The sequence below is a fragment of the Gallinula chloropus genome, assembly GCF_964237585.1.
Source record: "Gallinula chloropus genome assembly, chromosome: 2".
Lineage (NCBI taxonomy): Eukaryota > Metazoa > Chordata > Aves > Gruiformes > Rallidae > Gallinula > Gallinula chloropus.
In genome coordinates this window covers 159,944,547-159,962,621 of record NC_140086.1, presented here as the reverse complement: position 1 = coordinate 159,962,621, position 18,075 = coordinate 159,944,547, and the positions used below count along the sequence as shown (strand labels likewise).

The window sequence follows — 18,075 nt, the reverse complement described above, 5'->3', positions numbered from 1 at the left end:
TTGTTTTCCTTTGTTTCATTTTCCTCACCTGCAAAATGTTTTATTTCTAACTATAGCTGTTTATGAAAATTTACATTTATCAAATTGGTGGGGAACATCCTTTGAGCTAAACAAAGTAGAATCTGGCCTGAGTGTAAAGTGGCAGATTCATGAATCACCCTATCAGCAAGCTTCAGTGCCGAAGAGTCTTTATGTACTTACAGAAGAAAAATTAGTTACTTAACAAAAGTAACATTGTCCTGTTGAGCATACTCAAAGGGGTCTCTGTTTCATATGACTGAGTAGTCTGTGGGACATATCTCATGTGTAAATTTATGTAGGATTAAAAAGGGAAAAAAAGGTGTTATGAATGGAGGGGAAAAACCTGGAGCAGATCTTAAGCATGCAAAGCAGCATATAGGTGATGGGACTGACTATTAAGAGCAAATGTATCTTAGTGAAATAAGCACACCAGCATCCATGCTGCATAACCACCAGCATTGGTTTGTGTTCTCTTTTTCCTCATAGAAATCATATTATTCTGCATTTTGGCGTGTCTACACTGCTGGCTATGCAGCATCAGTGACTGCACTCATTACAGCTCTAATTGTCTTTGCTGCCTTCAGGTAAAAAAAATAAATAAATTGGTCTCTTTTCAGGATGTATCAAGATAGCTTCATCTGAATTCCTCTCAAACCCTCTGTAATTTTGCTTTGTGGGTCTATTTTTTTAATATTATTTCCAAACTCTTCTCAGATACTACAATGTTGATGACAATGGGTCCTTCTCTATTCACATTCTGTCATTTCCCTGTAGATGTTAAAAAATAAAGCTGTCTTGGCAGTTTGTCTTAGTCTCTTTAATCTTTACCATACATACATTGGAAATGTTCCAACCTCTTGTCCCTATTAATGTAAAATAACTATTTCAACCAGTGCACAGCAGGACATGCCCTGCAGAAACTGAGTGTCTTGTGCCCTGAACCTGTGGTCATTCCAAGCTGTCCAGTCCTCTGTGAAAGACCATTGCTTCCTGAATTGGGAGCTATAGAAGAAGATTTAAGGAAATTTAAATACAATTTTTGAAGATGTTGGATATTAGGGAATTGGAACCTGGATTTAATTCGTTGCAAAAACCTTAAGTTTACTCTGCAGATGGGAGTGCAGAGTGCAGAAGTACCTTCCTGACAAGTGGATTGGCAGTATCAAAGGTCGTATCACTTATAGAGGGACCCAGGACCAAGAGGGTGATATGACCAAATATTGAAGGAGATTCCTTCAGTTCAAGGTCAAACCATGGGCCGGGCACTCTAGGTAATGCAGCTACAACTCTGGCAGCCACCCCACAGCATAAAACTGACACCCACTCTATTCTGTTCTCCTCTGAACACAGCCTGTTTGCAAGCTTGTTCAACAACAAAAAAAAATGCTATTTAGAATAATTAAAAGGCATTATTGCAATGCAGCCCGAGAGTCCCAGAGTTACTCTCTGCTTCTGGCATCTCCTCTAAATGTGTGATGATTATACTAACACTTTTATTAGCTTAAACAGATAATAACTGCTCTGCTTCCTCATGTTCTACCTCCCTCTCATATAGTGACAGATCATTTATTTGCTTTGGAAAATATCTGCAGTCACCCTGTATTCCTGTTTGAGTTTTGATGAGACCATGAGAAATTTCCCTTGAAGAACTATTTATTTTTTCTCTTTCCATGACAGAAAATTCCACTGTACACGGAATTACATCCATATGCACCTGTTTGTCTCCTTTATCCTGAGGGCAATTGCTGTTTTCACCAAAGATGCCGTTTTGTTTTCAGATGAGACTATGGACCACTGCCTAATGTCAACGGTACTAAACTTGCCCTCTCTCTTATCCTTGATTTAACACTTAATTCTTGACCTGAAGAAATAATGGAGGTTTCTTAACACCATTTTGGTTTAGTTTGCTAGAAATGAAAACTTTAAACAAACAGTATTACAGAAACACAAAGACCAAGTGCTATGGGCTACATTCTGCTTTGGTATATAAGGTATGGGGTCTGTCAACTCTAATGAAGATGCACCAATTTCAGTAGAGAATGTAACCAGTTACAGAAAGGCAATGTTTCCCTTTCAAAAAACTGAAGGAAAGCCAACTGAGAACTCAAATCTACTGAAATTTTGTATTAATTTCACCATTCTTGTGTGCTAATTTTGCTTATACTTGTAGACAAACCAGACACAATGGAGAGTAGACCTAACATATTTTTCTCCATTTCTAGGTTTCTTGTAAAGCTGCTGTGGCATTTTTCCAGTTCAGTATTTTAGCCAATTTCTTCTGGCTTCTTATAGAAGGGATATACCTGCAAACACTGCTTTTGCTAACCTTTGTTTCGGACAAGCAGTATGTATGGTGGTTCATATTTACTGGCTGGGGTTAGTACTCTTTTCCTTTTTATGTTATTTAGTATTTCCTTTTACTTTTACAACTAGATAAAACACTTATTGCAAGAACAAAAGTGTCTATCAAAGGTTCCACCTTTCTGGTGAAAGTTCCCATTTGTCCAGTACTACTACATCAACACCATGCCATTATATTGTCTAGCTTTTTGTCTTGTTAGATACTGCTGAAAACTTTGAATGAGAGGACAAGATGGGTTACTAGAAGTAGTATGATAAGTCTACCTGAAAGACTGCAGCATTCATGATTTGAATTAATTTCATGCTACTACAGTAATTTAAAAATTATCCATCTAATCTAAACTATTCGTACAGGTTTCTCTTGCAGTCAGTAGAGTGAGGTATGCATGCCACAATGGTGATTAATTCAGTCCTCTAGAAGATGAGTCATGTAGCTGTATAACATCCTGAAAGCATATTGTCTTCCTCCACTGAATAAAGAACTTTGTATGACTAACTTTAAGTTGACATCTTGTTTCTAGTAAGCAGAATCAGATAGATTAATAGCAAATCATGTGAGTTCAAATTCAAGAATCAAATAGATATTTCTTTGTTTGTTTTTCAGAGACTTTCTTTAAGGAATTTTTTGAGTTTATACAGGAATTAAAATTATCTCTGATCTTCAGAATATGTGCATATAATATAAAAAATTTCACTGCAGAGAATTGTTTATTGTGACACTCAGATATTCTTGTACTTCTCCTTGGCTTTTCTAAAATAGAGGCACCCAAATTGAGTGGTTACATTGACATTTTTGGCTCAGGAGTGAAATCCAAATTCTCCTGAAGTAAATAGTAATTTATCCTTCATCTCCAGATTCTCAGACTTTACTTTCCATAATTAGATTTTAAAATTCTGAATTTTATAAAGGGGATGTTGATTTGGAGATTTTTCAATTGTGATTACCTTAAAGGAGATGCCTAGACCTTGATTAATCACAGCTAACTTGAGATAACAAAGGAAACACTTCAATTAATAATGCAGTAATACACATCTCCTTCTATAATCAATGGAAAGTGAGAGACATCTCAGGGACAACTCAGATCTTAAGTGATATGGATGTAAATATTTCTGTTCATTAATTTAAAAGACAATTAATTTGAACTGAATGTGGTCCCAGCTTAAAGGCTTTGAACAAAGGTATAAAATTAGGAAGGACAACTACTGGGCCTTTCCTACAGATATCAAATGATACTTAGAAAGATATTACCTATATTCCTATAGATTTATCAGTGAAAATGTCACGTGCTTCAGATTGAAGTCCCTTTTGAGGTAGCTTTGAAAGTCATTCAGTCTTTGGAAATTCAATTCCATAGAAGAGCAAAAGGATTTTCCAGTTTATAGGCATGCTTGAGAAAAAAGCACAACAAAAGAAATAACTATTCAGTCACAAATGTAGAAGGATAAGCAATGATAGAAAGAGACTAGAAATAATCACCAGTTCCTTTATTTAGCAAGACTTTCATGGAATGCTCATCAGCTGATGGGTCTAGAGTGATTAGAAGGGGCTTCTCAGGACAAAAATATGACCTCTTCCAGCTAGTGTACAAAGACAGAGTTGTATGCTGGAAACAATTCACAAGACAAAAGAGCTCTAGCTAAACACATGATTCCTCCAGCTTCACAGGTGTTCATAATTCCTATCTGAACCCTCAAGGAATTCTTAGCTGTTATTTTTTAAAACACAACATCCCCTATTCTCCTCTGTTTTGATTTAATTCTCCTTCCTTTTTTCCCCCTATTTTTTTTCCTGAGTTGCAATTTAAGTTCTTTCAGAAACTTATTTAAGATTGTCTGAGCCATTTTTTGACTTTCAATGTGCATCCAATCTACTGCATTGCCAACCTTCTTGGAATAAAGTTTCCATGGGATGCAGATTTCAAAACAATTATATTGTGTCCCATGTTGATTTGTCCAGGAGCTCCCACCGCTGTGATGTTTGCTTGGGTCCTCACAAGAATCCATCGACAAAATACTGGGTAAGTCAGAGCTTGGATAAAGAAGCCAAGAACATCCTGGGTTTGTATTGTATTTTAATTTGCTTGTGAGGGGAAAAAATATCAAGAAAAAGGGAACATAATTGTTCCATAGTTGTGGCTCTAAACCTTAAACTTCATACACAAATGAAAAAAATACTTTTAGGTATTCTGATTTTGATGTACATATACAGAGTAATAAAACATGGAAATATCATAGTAAATATTGAAATTTCATTCAGTTCCTAATGTTCAATCCTTGAAATAATTGTATTTTAGGAAAATCACTGCTTCTCTATAAAATCAGCCATAAATTACTAATACTAAGCAAACACATTATGTCCTGATAAGCATTTCCTTCTTTCACGTCCATTCAATTTATTTTTATTTTATTTAATTTCATTTTTAAACTATAATTGTCTTTTAATATGAGGGCCAGCTACAAAGCAGATGATAGTTTATTAAAGCTGCCTCAAAGGCCTTCAGGTCATTTCACATGGAGGATATTTGGAGAAGATATTATTTTACACCTACCTGCTCAGTAATCAAATTAATGATGTAGAAACAGTAACTTCTATTGTCCACCATGTTTGGCACATCCCATTTTCTTATTTTAGTATTACTGGGGAACATCTGCAGGTGTTTTGTAGCCAGGAGAGTTGCAAGGAATATTTAATTTTTCCTCCTTTACCACTGTTCCTTTTTCAAAGCATTTGTCTGTTGGACAAGTAGGAGAAGAATCTGGCACAAGATACTCCACATTACAGAGGTCAGAGAAAGGTGGAGAGTGGGAGAGTGGGAATAACAGCTGACAAATACTCACAGGCTTAAAGAGCAGGCTGAAAAGTGTCTCAACTTCCAGTGCTCTTGGTTTTCTTCTGTGATGTGTTTTAGATGTCCTTTTTGCCATGAGATTGTCTTTTGCTACACTGATGCCTTTAAACTGCAAAGGAAATGTAGTTGAATAGATCCCATGACATCTACACAGTCAGATGAACCTCATTGCAGATTCTCCATTCATTTGGTTGCTCTTCTAATATTATATATATAAACAAACTTCAGTAAAAAAGCACTTATTTGTTTCCTTATAGCCTAGTAAATGGAAAACCCAAGCTCTTCAGGCACAGATGGGCTGAACGCACATCACTCATTGCAAAGACACACCTCACACTCAGGCTGTGATAACCCACCATCTTTCAGCTCTATCTTTATACAGCCAAATATCCAATGAGACAAAACTGGAATGGAAAATACAGGAGCCACACATATGGCACTTGACTGGAGGGAGTTAAACTACTAGTTAAACTAGACTGTTACTGTTCAGCTTGGAGAACGATCCAAGGGGACCTTACAGCAGCTTTCTAGTACCTGAAAGGTACTATAAGAAAGCTGAGGAAGAACTGTTCATGAGGGCATGGAGCAATAGGATGAGAGGTGATGGTTTGAAATTAGAAAAAGGGAGATTTAGGTTTGATATCAGGAAAAAGTTCTTTGATAGGAGGGTGATGGATCACTGGAGCAGGTGTCTCAGAGATGTAGTGGCAGCCTCATCCCTGGAGGTATTCAAGGTCAGGCTTGATGGGGCTCTGAGAGACCTGATCTAGTGAAGATGACTCTGCTTACTGCAGGGGGTTGGACTACATGACCTTTAAAGCTCCCTTAGAATCTTACACATTCTATGATTCTACTAATGTTACATACATGGTCAGGCTCAAAATAGGGACAAAAAGCCCATTCTGCTCTCTCCATTCAGGGTACCTTTATGAAGGCTCTAGGTATTTCTAGCCTATTTCCTCCTGAACTCAAAGCCACTAGATTACTGTGTGGACATTAATTTAGTCACTCATTTGTACTCTATAAAACAGAGTTTTCCAACAGAACATCAGGAAAGAATCCTGATAATAGCAATATGCATTTCCTGACTTGGTTTGTTGTTCAACCCTAGCCTTTTGATGAATAAACTTCCTTTAGATTGTGCTGCACAGAAACTCTTAGATAGGTATCAGGATATGAGTACTAGCAGGGGCCTTTAAGCAGTGATTGAAGACTTAAGTGTCCATCACTTTCCTATTCTGTGACAGAAATACTTTCATGTGCTGTGGAAAGATCACATGGGACAGATAATATGACTGTTTTGTTTGCTGTTTCAGATGTTGGGATGACGATGAAAATGGAGTGGTGTTATGGATCATCAAAGGCCCCATTCTGCTAACTGTATTAGTATGTTTTTTTCATTTTGTCTTGAGTATCTTTTGAAATGTGAATGCTAAGTTAATGCCTCCTTTCAGTAAGCTGGGAGAAAAGCAATTGCACATGCTATGGCATTGAATTTCAAATAGCTGGAAATTATTGCACAGCATGTGTTTTTGCTGTTGTTGTTGTTGCTGTTGTTGTTTTTGTGGGGGGGGGAGGGTTGTGGTTTTTTTCCCCCAAAAGATTTACCCTAAATCACAACCTAAAGAGTAAACAATATATTTTCTAGTCATGCTAGGACATAATCATAATGGAATCATCTTGATACCTCCATTCCCCATACCACAGTTGTGTCTGTCTCTCTATAAGTAATTTCTGAAGAAAGGCAATCCATACAGGCAAGACTCTTAGATAATAGGAAGCTGGTTTAATAAAAGAAATGCATATAGATCATTTTATCCAGTATATTTTTAAATGAGTTCTTAGGATATGAACAAGACAAAAAGATGTCCCTTATGCACACATTTAGTCCATCTACATTTAGAGAGGAAATAGTATGTCATTTAGGTCTGTATCTGTTATAATCCCCCCACAAACAGCAAAGGGATCTGGGGGACTATTTAGACCATGGAATATCTGTGCTGACAGCAAGTACAAGAAATTAATATCAGATGTAATATTATACAGAGACATGTAGGTCTTTATTATTTCGACATAACTTTCAGCATCTCTTGGTGTATAACTCTATATTGGTGGCAAAAATGCATACTACTTCTAACACTAATGTTTTGATCTGAGAGGAAATCTGCACTGGTTTCTACCAGTGCAATGTCTATGACTGGGGATTTTTAGTCAATTTGTATCTACTGAAGGTATCTCCTGATTTATACCAGATTTTACAGATTTTTTTTGTCTTGTCTTTTCAGATTAACTTTCTTATATTTATTAATGTGATCAGAATTCTAGTCCATAAATTGAAATCTCAAGAGGGAGGAGGGAGCCATTCAAGCCACTTTGTGTAAGTATTTCTGGGTCTCTTGATACTGAGCTGTTCTAGCTGCTATAAGAAAAGTTTTATGGGCAGAGCACAAAATGTTCTACTCCTTACTAACAGAAAGAGAAATCCCCAGAAGAAATAACAATGCAAACTTTTCTTTTCATCCCAAATGTCACGTCTTCCTTTTTCTTCAGGAGGAGGATGGTGGGGTGGATGTGTTTGGGAAATTAAAGTAAAATATAAAGTATTACAATTCCAAAAGGACCCAGCTTGAAAGCGTAAACACTAAATGTCAAGTAAATGGACGCACAGAGGAAGAGGCAGACAATTTCCTTTAAATTCTTAGCAGCAACATGATGCTGATGTTCTGGTAACTGAACCTAGCCATTCCTGTTTATGGTCTCATTCACAATCGATAGGGATCTCATCAATTCAGTCAGAAGACTCCAGCAAGCTATAATCCTATGATATGTACATATAGCTGTTAGTTATGGCACGGGACCCAGCATAAATCCATGTCCTTCTGAAGCAAGCTGAAAGCCAGGTAGAACACACTGACACATTATCAATGACTCTCACACCACTGTTTAAGCAACTGAATTAAGTATTATGGATAATGGTGATTAGATCTCCACTGACAGTTTTGGAAGTTGAGACACTTCTATGGGGGATACCTACATGTGACCGAGATTCATCTCAGGACAGTAGATCTGAGTATTTAGGTTGGTGCCCCTGTTTTTGCAAGAATAGCAGGGAGAAAACCTCTTAAAAGTCCATCCAGAAAACCTGCAAGCTGATTTGTTCAATTTGTTCAACAGGTCTTGACAGTGTGATTGGTCAAAAGTAATCTTTCCATACATTTGATGGATGTAGTTGCTATAGGATCTGTCCTCTGTATAAAAATGTGTTCAATATATATGAATCACTAATCACTATTCTACATTCCTAAGGGTCCATCATTCTTTTCTTTTTGGTTTACCAGGAGACTTGCTAAATCCACGTTACTCTTGATCCCACTCTTTGGAGTGCACTACATTGTGTTTGCGTTTTTCCCAGAAAGCACTGGTCTGGAAGCTCGCCTTTATATTGAGTTGGGTTTGGGTTCTTTTCAGGTAAGCTGGACAAAATGTTTATCAGTCCTAAGAGGCTTGGGCTGAAACACCACACTCTCAGGAGTTCTATATTTTGGGTTGGTTGTTAGAGCAGGTGTTAATAATGTGTCTAAATTCAACACACACATTCCATCTTGCTCCTTTGCTATCTCTTTCTGTTGTTTGTTCCCTTATCTTATTATCTGAAATCTCACACTAGTTCTAATTTCTGACTCAGACTACATATTAATAACCACAAGAAAATATTCTAAAAATCTACCTTTATTGAATAACATTGTCTGAGTACCATGAAGACTAGTCTGTGGATTAAGGTGAACTGATTGAAACTAATTCCACATGTAATAAAGGTGATGATAAGATGATTGAAAAATAAGAATAATGTATAACAATTTGTTCTGCCCTTGCCCTTTAGCAGGAACGAATTCATCATGTTAACACTTTTTTTGCTTCTTTTATTTTGCTATGCCACTGCACTGTTCAGAACAATATCTTGGATCTCAAAGGGCCAAGGCCTGGGAACAGGACATATTGTAATAAATAGCTGAGGTCTTTTCCCTTTCCCTTTCCCCTGTACCCCAGAAGAGCTTGTCCACTTTGACATGTGTTGAAAATGATCCATCTTCCATGCTCCCCCCTCAACCATAGCCAGACTCTGTTTAGGAAAATACTTGCTGGCACCAGCCAAAGATGTTCCACAGACCATGTTGACATTTTAACAATGCCAATATTCAGGGTTGTGCCTCGTTCAGTTTACTAATACAGATACAGTCTAACACTGTCCAGTGTTTGTGTTAGCACAACCTGTGAAATGTCTTGGATCCTGGCTGACTAACTTTCCCCCAGACAATGCCTGACGGTAGTTCTGAGTGAATATGAACCCAAGACCTTTTCCAATATGTTCTTTGAGCACAGCCATTGCCTTGTGAATGAAAGAAGATAGTTAACCATAAAGATGTGAAGCAATGACAGGTCCTCACTCAGTTTATTCAGTGTAAATACAGAGTAGAACAAGAAAATAGGTCTTTTCTACTTTATCTGAGGAAGAATTTGTTTGTAGGAGTAAACAGTAAGGTAGTCCTTTATGTCTCCATGCAAGGGCAATAACACACATAGTGTTGCCAGTCCTTTGGGGAATTTAATCCTATTATGAAAACACAATACAAAGTGTCACATCACCTAAATTCCAATGAAAAAAACAAAGGAAAATAGTTCTTTGCTATCTTTCTCAAATTTTGAATGAAACAATGTATTCCTTTTATTCTGTGTTTGAAATCCTGATGGGTGACTTTTTTCTCCCTATCCTCCTTGTCCTAGGGTTTTGTGGTTGCTCTTCTATACTGTTTCTCAAATGCAGAGGTGAGTAGCAGATGCATAAGATTATAAAAAACATTTTAAACTCATGGGCCTCTCTTGTTTTTCTTTTTTTTTTCCTATTTCCAGAACAGATCTGTGCTTTGATCTGCTCCTGAAAGCATGAAATACCCATATAATTTTATTCCCTTGGTACCTCTCTTGACTTTATTTGCATTCACACTGTTCTGACAGAAGGACACAAAATAAGCTGTGTATCAATGACCCTTTACAAATGGTTGGTGACTTTCCTGTCAGGGGACTTTTTTTCTGCTTTATTTCTGATAGTTATCATGACGATGTCTCAGTGGAAAGCTTGCAACACTCCTTACATTCTTTGGGTTTATTTTGTCCCAGTGAGTTTGTTCCCTTTCTCTTTTTTTTCTTTGCCTTTGCTTTTCCCTCCTTCTCTCCCTTTCCTTCTCCCTCTCTCTCTCCCTTTCCTCTTTTCCAGTGTATTCCCTGCATTTTTAGGTAGTGTTGTTCAAACACTTTATTTCTTGGCTTTGTAATGCTATTAGAATTTGGATCAACTCCCTGTAGTATATTTTAAAGAGCCTATCATTTCAAAAAACTAAATTTGCTTGCAGCTTCCCCAAAGGAGCAGAACGAAACAAAGGCCATGAGAAAATGTAAAAGCACATCTTGTCCTCAGAGAAGTGCATAGGTTACATGAGATGATTGACAGTTCCTCAGTCTCTCCACTAGCTTCTCCACACTTCTTATGGAGATGGCTAGATGTAGGTGAAATAAATCTTACTCAGGGATGAATGATGCCTAAATACATTTGTTACTTAGGAAAAAAGTTTATAATGGTTTCTAGTGCTGTTCTAAGGGAGTGCCTTCAGGACTAGCTGTAAATAGAGAATGCTCTACTTCCCACCTGCCTTCTGTCTGCACAGACTCCTTGCCAACAGCCTTTAAACAGCTTGCATATTGTATCTCCAGCAAATCTACTAGGTGTTAAAAAGGGATGGGGAGAGAATGATCTTCAGCCCCAAGATTAAGTGGTAAGGGTTGGCTTGCATCCGTGCTGCTTAGGGATAACTGCTTCTGAAGCAGATTGGATGCTCATTGCAACTTGGCAGTGAATCATTCCTGAATCTGTTATGGTTCCCTGCAATCATAAAAAGTAATTAAGATTTTCTGTGTGTGTGTGTGTTTCTTCCATTTTAAGTATCTGCATCAATGTGAGAGACTGTGCTGCTGCCAGGCAGGGTGGCATCTGTCTGGGTTGAACCTGAGGGCTACTGTTGTGTGTTCTGTTTTTACAAATAGGGTACACAGGAGTTTTGAAGGGCCTTGAGCTTGCTGGGATAGTACTGGAGTACTACATTGGTGGAGGAAACCCCCTCCAGACAACATGTTCTATCCATACTTGAAGTTGAACACAGAGGCTGGCATGTCTGTGGAGTCAAATGAGGGAATAAAGGCAGAACAGGGATCACCTCAATGACAAATATTGCCAATGACTTTGAGGGGCCCCTGATGTCCAAGATGTAATTCTGCACGTCCCACCCTCCTTTCTGTTTCTCTAGAGCTCATACCTAGTAGAGGATTAGGTAACAGAATTACTACATTAATTCATTAGTTCAAAGTACTTGAATCACATTTGCCTGAACCTACATCCCCTGTAAGAATTAATAGTTTCACTTAACAGTTTATTTCTATATTTAATTTGGAGTGGGCTTGTGCTAATTGTGCTACAACTACAACACTGCCATAGATGTTCGATACTAATGAGGTTGGACTAGATGATCTCCAAGGTTTCCTTCCATCTCCTATCCATTCTGTGACTCTGTGACCGCCACAGAAGGTGGCAGCTACGTGGTTAGAAGCATTTGACATATCTTCTTAGTTCAAGATGGCATTTGTAAATTACCCTGTAGACATTCAGGAGAGACACCCTCCCTTGCAGGAGAACCAAATGGATATGAAGCTGAATGTGAACAGAGGTAACAGGACACAGCAAGCCATTAATGCACAGGAGCAGAGTGCTCATGTAAACAGTTGAAAGGACTGGATCTTCCTTGCACCCACTTACTGTCCTTCTGCTACAGCTTTGAGTGTGAGCTGATTTATATAGGACATCAGAACCTACTTCCCCACTATCTCCTTATCACAGTCTGTAGTGTCAACAGCAGGCCGGGGACCTCCAGGGTGGACCGATCTACCTCTTAGATGTGTGTAAAATGATTTTGCCTTTGTTTTGGGGATTGCTGAGAACTATCTCAAATGTAATATGTATTCAAGTTGATTTAATATCTTTCAGAATCAGTAAGGGATCTTTAGGAGGGATTTCAATCTGGATAAACTGAAAGCCTGGAGAAGGACCTTCATTGTACATAGAAGGTCACAGGGAGGCACAGAAGATTCACTATGAGGAAAAATAGAAATTAATAAAATAATCCAACCCATAGAAATATTTATGAAGCAGACCTACAAAAACAAACAAAGAAACCGCAGTCTAAAATTTCCTCATCATCCTCTGAATTTTGAAAATTAAGCCTGTTTATTTTCAAAAGTGACTAGGTACATAGTTTAAGTTCTAAAAATGTGTTAAGGCTTGACTAATTGATTTGAGTGCCTTTCTGCCTCTGGGCTTAGTGCAGACAAACTTTTTGACATATTTTACCTTCAGTGTACATTAAGTCTTAATTTTCTGATTCTTTGTTTTTAAATTCTTTTTCTATAGGTCCAAAGTGAACTGAAGAAGCAACTGTGCAAATGGCAGTATCAAGAATACCTGAGCTTCACACACAGACACAGGACTTTGTCCAGAGAAAACAGCCCAGTCAATTACGTCACTCAGTTATCACTGCTTGAAAAAATCAGTCCAAAAAGGAAAACATCAGTGTACCAGAATGGTGTAACTTCTGTCTGATATTTTCTAGCAGGTTGAGTTACCTAGGAGCTGTAACATACTACATAACAGATGGCCACCTTGGACCCTTCATGGATTTCCATTTTGTCAAGAGCCTCCTATGAATTTCTTGTCCTGAATGTGAACTGCTTTTCTCACCTAGAACGGATCAGTATCACAACCCCTCCTTAAACATATAACATCCACTTGTTCTGTTGTGAAAATCCACACCTTGAGCTAGTGTGAATCAACAGGTTATCACTCCCCACAAAAAAAGAAACTATGTTAATTCCTTCCAGCCCTGGAATGTTTGTCGGTTTTTTGTTAGTGTTTCCCAAAATTTCCAGGGTTTAGGTCATTATCTCAGTCCTGCCCACCATTTCTCAGCACTTCACTCCAAGCAATGATATTTCTAGGGTCAGAAATATTAACAGATCAGTGTGGTCTAATGAAGAAAAGTGTTGTCTAGAAAAATAGAGTGAACCAGCATTGTTCTTGAATTAGTTCTTTTTGCATCAAATCTTTGGCTGTCCTCCCTCTTTCTTCAGGACTGAGTTGGACTCAAATTCTCCAAAAGTAAAGAAGGGGCATACAAGGTACACCAGTCACAGATATAGTTCCTTTTATGATAGAGCCATTCCCAGGAGAACCTTCATCTAGACTTGAAAGCACTGCTAGAGACCATGGCTGTTCAACTACATGTTGGTTTTCTGTGAACTGCAATAGTTTAGCTTTAAAAAGGAGTGCTTCAGCCCCTCATTTTGCTCTACTCTTGGTTAATTTTTTAAGCCAAGAGACATTTGACTTTGTGGAAACCTTTTTGTTGATTTTAGATTCTTCTTCTCTACTTCAATTATTGAAGAAGAGATGGATTGTCCAGATTTCTATAAATACGATTCAGATCAGCCCTACATTAATTAGGCATTTAACTCACCTCTCCTAGTGAATCAGATGTCCTCTGTAAGGTGTCATTTTGTCTATTCTGACCTCCTTATCAGTTGTCCTTGTAAAAGTAAACTTTGCTTCTGTGTTGTTATGTTTGTTGCCTAGCATAATGATGTGGACACATTGGAATGACGTGGACACATTTGTATGATGTACATTTAAAAATGCAAGTGATAATTGCAGCTGTTGTGAGTTTGTAAATTTTAATTATGCCATTTTGGGTATTTTATTTGAGATTTTATTAAAAGAGAACTGTCATAATTGTGTTTACTATGGATATATACCTTTTTTTATTGTGAAGCTTCTCTATTGGACCAAGGCTACAAAGGAAGGAGAAACAAGGGCAAAGAAAGGTGATAGTACACCATGAATGGTCCTTCCATCAATCTCCACATAAAAATCCAACCGCTCTAGCAACCCCATCCCAAAATAGTTTATACCTATACACCATCACCATGGATATTTTGTTTACATAAATTCCTCAAATATCCACTTTTGCCTCAAGCTCTTCCCAGTCACCTTCACAACTCATCTCAGAGATCCAACACAATGCCTCAGAAATTCTCCAGCAATCTGAAGCAAAACATGAGCCACCGGCTCAGCCTATTCTTTCCTCAAAATGTTTCTGCATCCCTTCCAATGCTATAAACATTTTCAAGCCTTTTATTCTTCAAATCATAGAATCACAGAATTGTAGGGGATGGAAGGGATCATTGGGTCCAACCCTCCTACCAAAGAAGAGTTCCTAGGACAGGCTGCACAGGTCAGCATCCAGACAGGTCTTGAATATCTCCAGAGGAGACTCCACACCCCCTGGGCAGCCTGTCCCAGGGCTCTGTCACCCTCACCGTGAAGAAGTTCTTCCGCATATTGATGCAGAACTTCCTGTGCTCCATCTTGTGGCCATTGCCCCTTGTCCAGTCTCCACAGACCATTGAAATGAGTCTGGTTATTTCCCCTTCTGTCCCACACTTGAGATATTTATAAACATTAATAAGATCCCCTCATAGCCTTCTTTTCTCAAGGCTGAACAGCCCCAGTTCACTCAGAATTTCCTCATAGGGGAGATGCTCAGGTTGTTTAATCATCTTCCTAGCCCTCCACTGGACTCTCTCTAGGAGATTCCTGTCTTTTTAATACCAGTGAGCTCAATACTTTGGATCAGAATATGTAAGCTATAAACAGGAATCAAGGTCTATATGAAGATATTCTGCATATATATATATTTATATAAAGGGCACACCTGAGACAATCTGGTGATGAGGTTAATAATCCCAGGGAGTACAAAAAGTTTCTTGGACAAAGGTTTTGTTTGTGCTGTGAAAAGGCTGCTGATCCCTTTTTGATGGCACATCTGAGGACACAACGGTGTGTGCAGGACTAAGGAATGCTCCAGGAATACATACTTTGCTCCACTGCAGGCCTGCGAAGGCAGCAAAGGGATTCTCAAAAACCGGTGCCTGGAAGCGTATCCTGGTCTGTGTGGAGGCACTGCCATCTCGTGGTGCGTGGTGTCTGTTGGCCACGCTGCTGTCTGTCTGGTTCTGTGCACTCCTGAAAGCCAGGCAGTGCTAAAAACATTGCCCCCAACTCACAGCCAGGGCTGCTAACACGAACCTGAGTTATGCCCCCCCTCTCCTGAGCGAGATTTCACTGATTATCCAAGGACAGCTGCGATATAACGTTAAGTTTTTCTTTTCCTATATATATATAGGAAAAGCTGGTTTATCATCCACTAATCCCTCAGCATCTGTTACATGGTTTAACTATTCAAGTATTATTTTTCAAATCCCTTTACAACCTGCATGACAACCTGGTAAGATTAAAGAAGACAACTCTTTCAGCTGTTTTTCTTGGTGTTGCAGCAAGGCAGGTTGTTACGGTAACCAAAACTTCTCCCCAAGAGTAGGGGTTTTAACTCTTGTTGTGTCAGCACATATTTTGAGAAAGCTTGATTCTGTGGACTCCAGGTTAAAATAAATCCTTCCAGCAGGCAGTTTCACCTGCTTTGCCCACACTGAGCTCACCCGAGGTCACTTGATCCACACAGGGTTGGATTTTCAGAGCTATGCAGAGGGATTAGAGAAGCTACTGGTAAAAACACCCCAAAACATCCTGAGAAACCTGACAGGTTTCAGTGCATCTCAAACTAAATGAAGAAATAATCGATGTAAAAGTGCTTTGCATGGCAGAGAATGATCCTCAGTAACAATTAAATGCTGTGATAAGAAATGCCCAGTGTGATACTTCCTTTAAAGCAAAGGTGGTGCTCAGCTCACAGACTGACAGCTAAATTTTTAGCATCTGTGTGTTGCAGCCCATATATGATTTAGATGTCTAAGTCAGTGGAAGTGTTAACAATACCCTTGGTGAAATCTTTGAGCCACTTAGCTCTTCCTAATGTAAGCACCTAAATTTGGCCAACCATATAGCTGTCTAAGCATCACTGGGTATTGATCTGGAGCTATATGTTGTATAAGATAGCTACTAAATGCCAGTTGAGATGTCTTGGGGTAACCAATCTGCGCTGTCTTGGATATGTGATTCAGGAGACCACACAGCCCCCAAAATCACACTAGCTACTTGCATTTGAGCATCCAATTCTTTCTCTTGGTGTCTATAAATCTTGGATGCTTAGTCCTTGTGCACATGCCGTCCTATTCCCTCAGTCCTACTCCGTGATATAAACTCCACCCTATAGCTAAAGCATACTGAAGGAAGGTCACAGCTTGATTTCACAGATTCCCAGAATTTTAGGGGTTGGAAGGGACTTCCAGAGATCATCAAGTCCACATGCCCCACCAAAATGTCTTTGTATTTAGTCTACCTGTACGGTTACATTGCAAGCACATTATGACTTTCTTGTCATCTACTAACTGCTGTGCAAAAATGACTCCTCTCCAACAAACTCTTTCTCAAGTCAAGTGGTGTAGAGTGGACAAAGTTGATTGAATCCACACCCAGGATCAAAAACTAACTTCAGAGAAACCTAGTACAACAAAGGATATGGGGCTACATCATGAAATGCAGAGATGGGTTCAACATTTTTGGACATCCAGTGGTTACTGGTGGCCCAGCTGTTGAAACAGGCTACAGAAAATGCCAGATACAGTTTGATGGCTGTGCCCCACTTGACAGGGGTTGCTAGACATAGTCCTTTGGTAAGGTCAGAGATCTAATTTATAAGTCTTAATGATGTAGGTTTAATGTAAAAGGGCTTCTAAATAAATTTAATCTGCAGATAGGGAGAAATTATAGAAATACATTGAAGATTTCTTTTAACATCTGAGAATTTTTCAATTTCAGAAAATATAGCTGGATTTGAGCCAGTACTCTCCTTGGGGCATTGACAGACCTAGTAAATGTGTTTTTACTTATGTCTGGTTCTTGGAGCAAATGTGGTATGGTGTGGTATTGTTTCTTTAAAGTTGTGGATATTTACCATAGGCCATTTAGAGTGAGGTGAAATATGTTCAGGGCTATATTTTCTCTCTCTGTCTCTTAGCTATGAAAATCACCTAACAAAACAATTTAGACTGGATGTAACCTTTAGAAACAGCACCTTTTCCAGATTCCTTGTTCCACACTTGCTAATCAACTTGTTTAATAAGACAGTGATTGCCTGGATACTTCTGCAAAAGGTGAAAGGGGGAAATTGTCCTATGCCTCATCACCCTATACTCAAAGAAGGGGCTACAATTACCTGAAATGCTGCAAAATGAGAATCCATATATCTGCCCTGTCCCACTCAACTCCCAGCTTTCCTATGGGCCCAAGACCCTCTTTCAGAACAAGCCCTGCCTCAGTAATATTTAGGATGATGATTTCCATCTTTACAAGAACCCTGCCCCACCAAGGGCTCCATTGATCTGGGGTGGATGTCTAGGCTGATGCCCTGGCCCGAGTAGGACCTGCCTTGCCACCATGAACTTGCCTGAAGGTCCGGACCCTCAGCTGAACCTGGTCTTTCTCTCCAGGCCTTCCTCACTTCCTCAGTGATGCTATGACTGGCCCAACTTCCCATGTGAAGTCGCTTGTCTTCCAGTCCCCACCCCTCAGGATCAGCTGGCCCTGGCTACTCCCAAACACATCTCTAACCTCAGTTCCAGTAGATATATGTCCACTTCCTTTTAAGAAGATGAGGCTCCAAATGCCCATACTTTGGCTAAATAATGAGGGAGAATAGCAATTGAAAGACATATCCTTTGATCCATGAGG

The 18,075-nt window shown here is 38.9% G+C and overlaps 1 protein-coding gene across 1 annotated transcript in view; it reads left to right on the top strand.

Moving 5' to 3' along the window:
* LOC311188817 (vasoactive intestinal polypeptide receptor 1-like) overlaps window positions 1–12,933 on the top strand; it is a gene marked incomplete at both ends in the record, with an annotated part of 30,921 nt that extends 17,988 nt beyond the window's left edge. The window contains 9 exons of the mRNA XM_084260330.1: window positions 508–605; window positions 1,699–1,831; window positions 2,244–2,397; window positions 4,340–4,400; window positions 6,548–6,617; window positions 7,517–7,608; window positions 8,570–8,699; window positions 10,014–10,055; window positions 12,745–12,933. Coding sequence (XP_084116456.1) covers window positions 508–605; window positions 1,699–1,831; window positions 2,244–2,397; window positions 4,340–4,400; window positions 6,548–6,617; window positions 7,517–7,608; window positions 8,570–8,699; window positions 10,014–10,055; window positions 12,745–12,933 — 969 coding nt within the window. The remainder of the gene's footprint in view (window positions 1–507; window positions 606–1,698; window positions 1,832–2,243; window positions 2,398–4,339; window positions 4,401–6,547; window positions 6,618–7,516; window positions 7,609–8,569; window positions 8,700–10,013; window positions 10,056–12,744) is intronic.
* Window positions 12,934–18,075: the final 5,142 nt, after the last annotated feature.